Raw genomic sequence first — 3,563 nt, 5'->3', positions numbered from 1 at the left:
GAGGGCATGCATGCAAACTCTACGTACTTTAACCATAAATAATCCGGATAAATCTCAAAATTATAAATCAATTTTAATTTAATGTGTAATTAGATACATCAAATTTTGATTTAATCCAATTCTCATGAATTATTAACTCAATTATTGATATAACATCATTTTGTGTTTATATATTGCATACAACAATAATAATTATATTTATCAAATATAAAAATAAATTGATGTATTTATTTATTTAAATGTGTATGATTGAATCAAAATTAAAGTTTCATGTATCAGTTTGAACCACAGTCAAAATTTCATATGTATAATTGCACCAAATTAAAGTTCATGTATCAAATTGCACATTAAATCAGTTACAATTAATATTCCAATTAAATAGTAAGATAATCAGCAAAGGAAATATCTTCAGTGAGTCCAAGATAAGCTTCCAAGTTTATCCAAATCGATCCAATTCAACCTCTTCAAAGTTGAGAAGTCGGTTTCCATGATTCAATCAAAACAAATCTTCAAGATATGTTGTTATAATCAGTTTCAACATCATAGAAAAACTTGTAGTGTTTTCAATATAACAAATGCTTTGTTTATTAAGTGCATGTCCAACACATAAAGGCTATATTTTGATTAGGTTTATCTTTGATTCTTTGTTGGAGTTTCACTTTTTTGGTATATACCCTTTCTCTTTTTTTAAAAAAAATTATAAAGCAATCAAAGTCTTTTTAAAAAAAGAAAAAGAAAAAAGAAAAACAGTGCTTTTTCTTTCAATTTTATTAGATCCCTTGTATCATCAACAATTTTGAAAAAAAAAACGAAAAACAAGATCTAGAAAAGAAGGAAAAAAAAAGAGAAACCTTCTATGGAATTTTGTATTTTTGTTTTATTATTGGGTTTGATGGTTGAGAGGAGTGGATGTTTTTAAGGAAGCAGGGGTGTCGGATTGTGCAATTTTCATTAATGGGAGAGGAGAGGGAGAGGGAGAGGATCATAATTTGGGGAGGGATTGTGGGAAAGAATAAAAGAGATTAGAAAGTGGTAGGGGGAGGGGAGGAGGAGAGAAGGATGGAAAGTGGCAACTTCATTAAATCTATAAAGTTTAGTGATTGAATTAAAAGTTGAGTGGCTATTTTGTCACTAAAATAAAAATTTAGTGACTATTTGTGAAATTTACCCAAAAGAGTTATAATAAATAATAAATTTGAAGGACTCCATGCGTAGCCCGTGATGTTAGCAAAAACCAGAAGGGAGAAAAAGAAAGAAAAGCTGTCGAATTTATTTCAAGTTCCAAGTCTAAAACACTGTTCTTTTATCCCTGAATCTGCAAAACTGTTGAAAGAGTTTGCCCCATTCCTCCAAAAGTAATCTTTGGGAGTTCCAAATTTAAGTATAATCCATGAATTGTGTAATCATCATTCGTACCCTCAAATATACATACATAATCAAAACAAATCTCATCATGTTTCTCCAACGGCTTTGATTTTGTTTCTTAAAAAAGTGCAGCAGAATCCTTTTGCAAGATTGAGAACAAGAATCATTTTTTTCAATTTTAATTTCTATATAATAATTCATATCATCATGTTGTAACGAGCCATCAAAAGATTGTCTTACAAAGAAGAATATTGTGGTCCTAAGTAGTAACCTCACATAATAATTAGAAATCTTAACCCCAGTGATCCCCTCTAATATACAAAGGGAAGGGGGAAAGATCAAAACAGACCCCATGCCAACTTCTTCAAAAGCAATATTTACGTAATCCTCCTAATTATATAGGCTTTTTGCAGCTTCACGATAAACAACTTGGAACCAAGCAGCTTGAAAGTAACCCCAACCCTTTTTTCTGCATAAGCCACAACTTTAATGGGGTTATTAATAATTGCATAAGAAAGTTAAAAACACAATTATCACTAGCATGGGAGGGACAGTGGGGGAGAATTGTAAAGCTTTTTTAAGTTGAAAAAATTAATGGAAGAGTGGACCTACCTTTTTGGGTTTTGGGTAAAGGAGGTCAGGGGAGATTTTGTAAAGGTCTTCATCAACGGGTTTTGGAGTTGGCTTGGCCATAACAATGGGGCTTGTTGCTGCTGCTGCTTTCTCCTCGCTCGCCTCCCACCTTTGCTTTTTGCCTTCTTTAACATGCGACTCTCCTACTTTTTTCTGCAAAATTTCCATATGAATGCATGTTTAATAATTGTTTATCGATAATTGCACAAAGTCAGCTTCGTTTCCTTTCTTGACATTTTAGAACCTTTCTTGTATCCATGACGCATGAACAATTCAACGCATTTAGAAGAAATTAAGTGCCTTTCATAGGCATCAAGAGAAGTAAAGATTTTTCTGAAGAAGAATATAAGGTGGTTGTTTATATTAGTTGCTTAGTTCTTAGTTGACACTTGACATACCTTTTTACGAGGAACAACAATCATGGCAGGGGTAACAACATCGTTCTCATAGAGATCGCCGGCAACATATAAATCACGATCCTCGGCGTAGCTGTAACGAAGCAATCCAGTTTGCCTAACCGTTTCAAAACACTGAGTAAACGGAAGGTCATTGTTCCAATCCCAGCTACCAAAAGCTGGAACATGGCTCCTCCTGTAATAATCCTGAACACAAAAAGGTATCATCAGTTCATCACTTCACCGACAACAAATCCAAGTACCAAAAACAAAACCAAATATAGAACACATATGAAACTCAATTTGGAACATATATAAGGTATACAGGGAAAATGAGTACGCTTTACTTACATCCATATTGTGAGAGACAAGAGTGAAAGAGAGAGACAAACAAGCGTTTGAATATGTCGGGCAAATGACCTGACTTTATCAAAGAGACGAGGAATTGGGTGGTTGGAAGAGAGATATCGAAGTTTTGGTGTCGTCTTTCACTTGTTTCTTTGCTTGGGTGGGCGTGGGAAAGTGTGGCAATTTAAAGCGAGGAGGGGAGAGGGGGGGGGATCCAAAGCAATAAAACTTCTGTTGGGTAAAATGAACAAAAGTAACCACGGATAACGAAGTTTCACAGTAGCAGACACTTGGACAAAGAGGCAAAGTAAAGGTGAGAAAAAGGTAAAAGGCAGAGAGAGAGAGATTAGTAAACAAAGTTAATGGTTGCCTTTGATCAAATGTACATTCAAGTGCTTCACACTTTGGTTTCAAGCAAAGGCTATGGATTGGCCTTTGTTACTGCCTTTTAACTCCCCCACACGCGTAGGACCTGGTGGTCATTGCAGAAGAAAGTGGCTGAACCTAAGATTGGAGAAGGTAGAAAATTAAAGCAAAGAAAGAAAGAGATTTTTATTTTATTATGAAATGGGGTTAATGACGATGAAGTCAGTAAGAGGTCAACACTCAACAGTTTACAAAGGGTCTAATGGGATCTGAAATGGAACAGTGTTTAAAGTTGAAAGTTGCAGTGATATGGAATAAATTAGTATCTTTTTTATTTTAGTTTGCAGGTAGCAGTTCAATAGATAAGGGCATGTGCGACTGTGCACACAATCTCTTCCCTTTGCTCCTTTTGCTTAAAAATTGTTTCCAAACTGTAGTCTAATTTTTAGATCTATT

At 34.5% G+C, this 3,563-nt stretch overlaps 1 protein-coding gene across 2 annotated transcripts; it reads right to left on the bottom strand.

The window, feature by feature from the left end:
• Nucleotides 1-1,444: 1,444 nt before the first annotated feature.
• On the bottom strand, nucleotides 1,445-3,181 carry LOC107955383 (uncharacterized). Of its 2 annotated transcripts, none has more exons than XM_016891161.2 (4): nucleotides 2,745-3,159; nucleotides 2,397-2,600; nucleotides 1,978-2,151; nucleotides 1,445-1,834 (listed from the first exon to the last, which is right to left on the bottom strand). In XM_016891161.2, exons 1-4 carry the CDS (start codon nucleotides 2,748-2,750, stop codon nucleotides 1,781-1,783), a joined length of 438 nt encoding a protein of 145 aa, XP_016746650.2. In that variant the 5' UTR covers nucleotides 2,751-3,159; the 3' UTR covers nucleotides 1,445-1,780. The 2 variants fall into 2 exon arrangements, with proteins under 2 accessions (XP_016746650.2, XP_040953780.1); XM_041097846.1 differs by having other exon boundaries at nucleotides 1,462-1,849; nucleotides 2,745-3,181.
• Nucleotides 3,182-3,563: the final 382 nt, after the last annotated feature.

The sequence above is a fragment of the Gossypium hirsutum genome, chromosome D07 (genome assembly GCF_007990345.1).
Source record: "Gossypium hirsutum isolate 1008001.06 chromosome D07, Gossypium_hirsutum_v2.1, whole genome shotgun sequence".
In the NCBI taxonomy this organism is placed as follows: Eukaryota; Viridiplantae; Streptophyta; class Magnoliopsida; order Malvales; family Malvaceae; genus Gossypium; species Gossypium hirsutum.
Note: the sequence above shows the minus strand (reverse complement) of the source record. Positions and strands in the feature narration are given on the sequence as shown.

Excerpts from the sequence above, each read along its gene's own strand:
- LOC107955383 (XM_041097846.1), bottom strand. Across the intron at positions 2,152-2,396 it reads TTGTTGTTCCTCGTAAAAAG|AAAAAAGTAGGAGAGTCGCA; the intron begins GTATGTCAAGTG and ends GAAATTTTGCAG. Across the intron at positions 1,850-1,977 it reads TTTACCCAAAACCCAAAAAG|TTGTGGCTTATGCAGAAAAA; the intron begins GTAGGTCCACTC and ends ACCCCATTAAAG.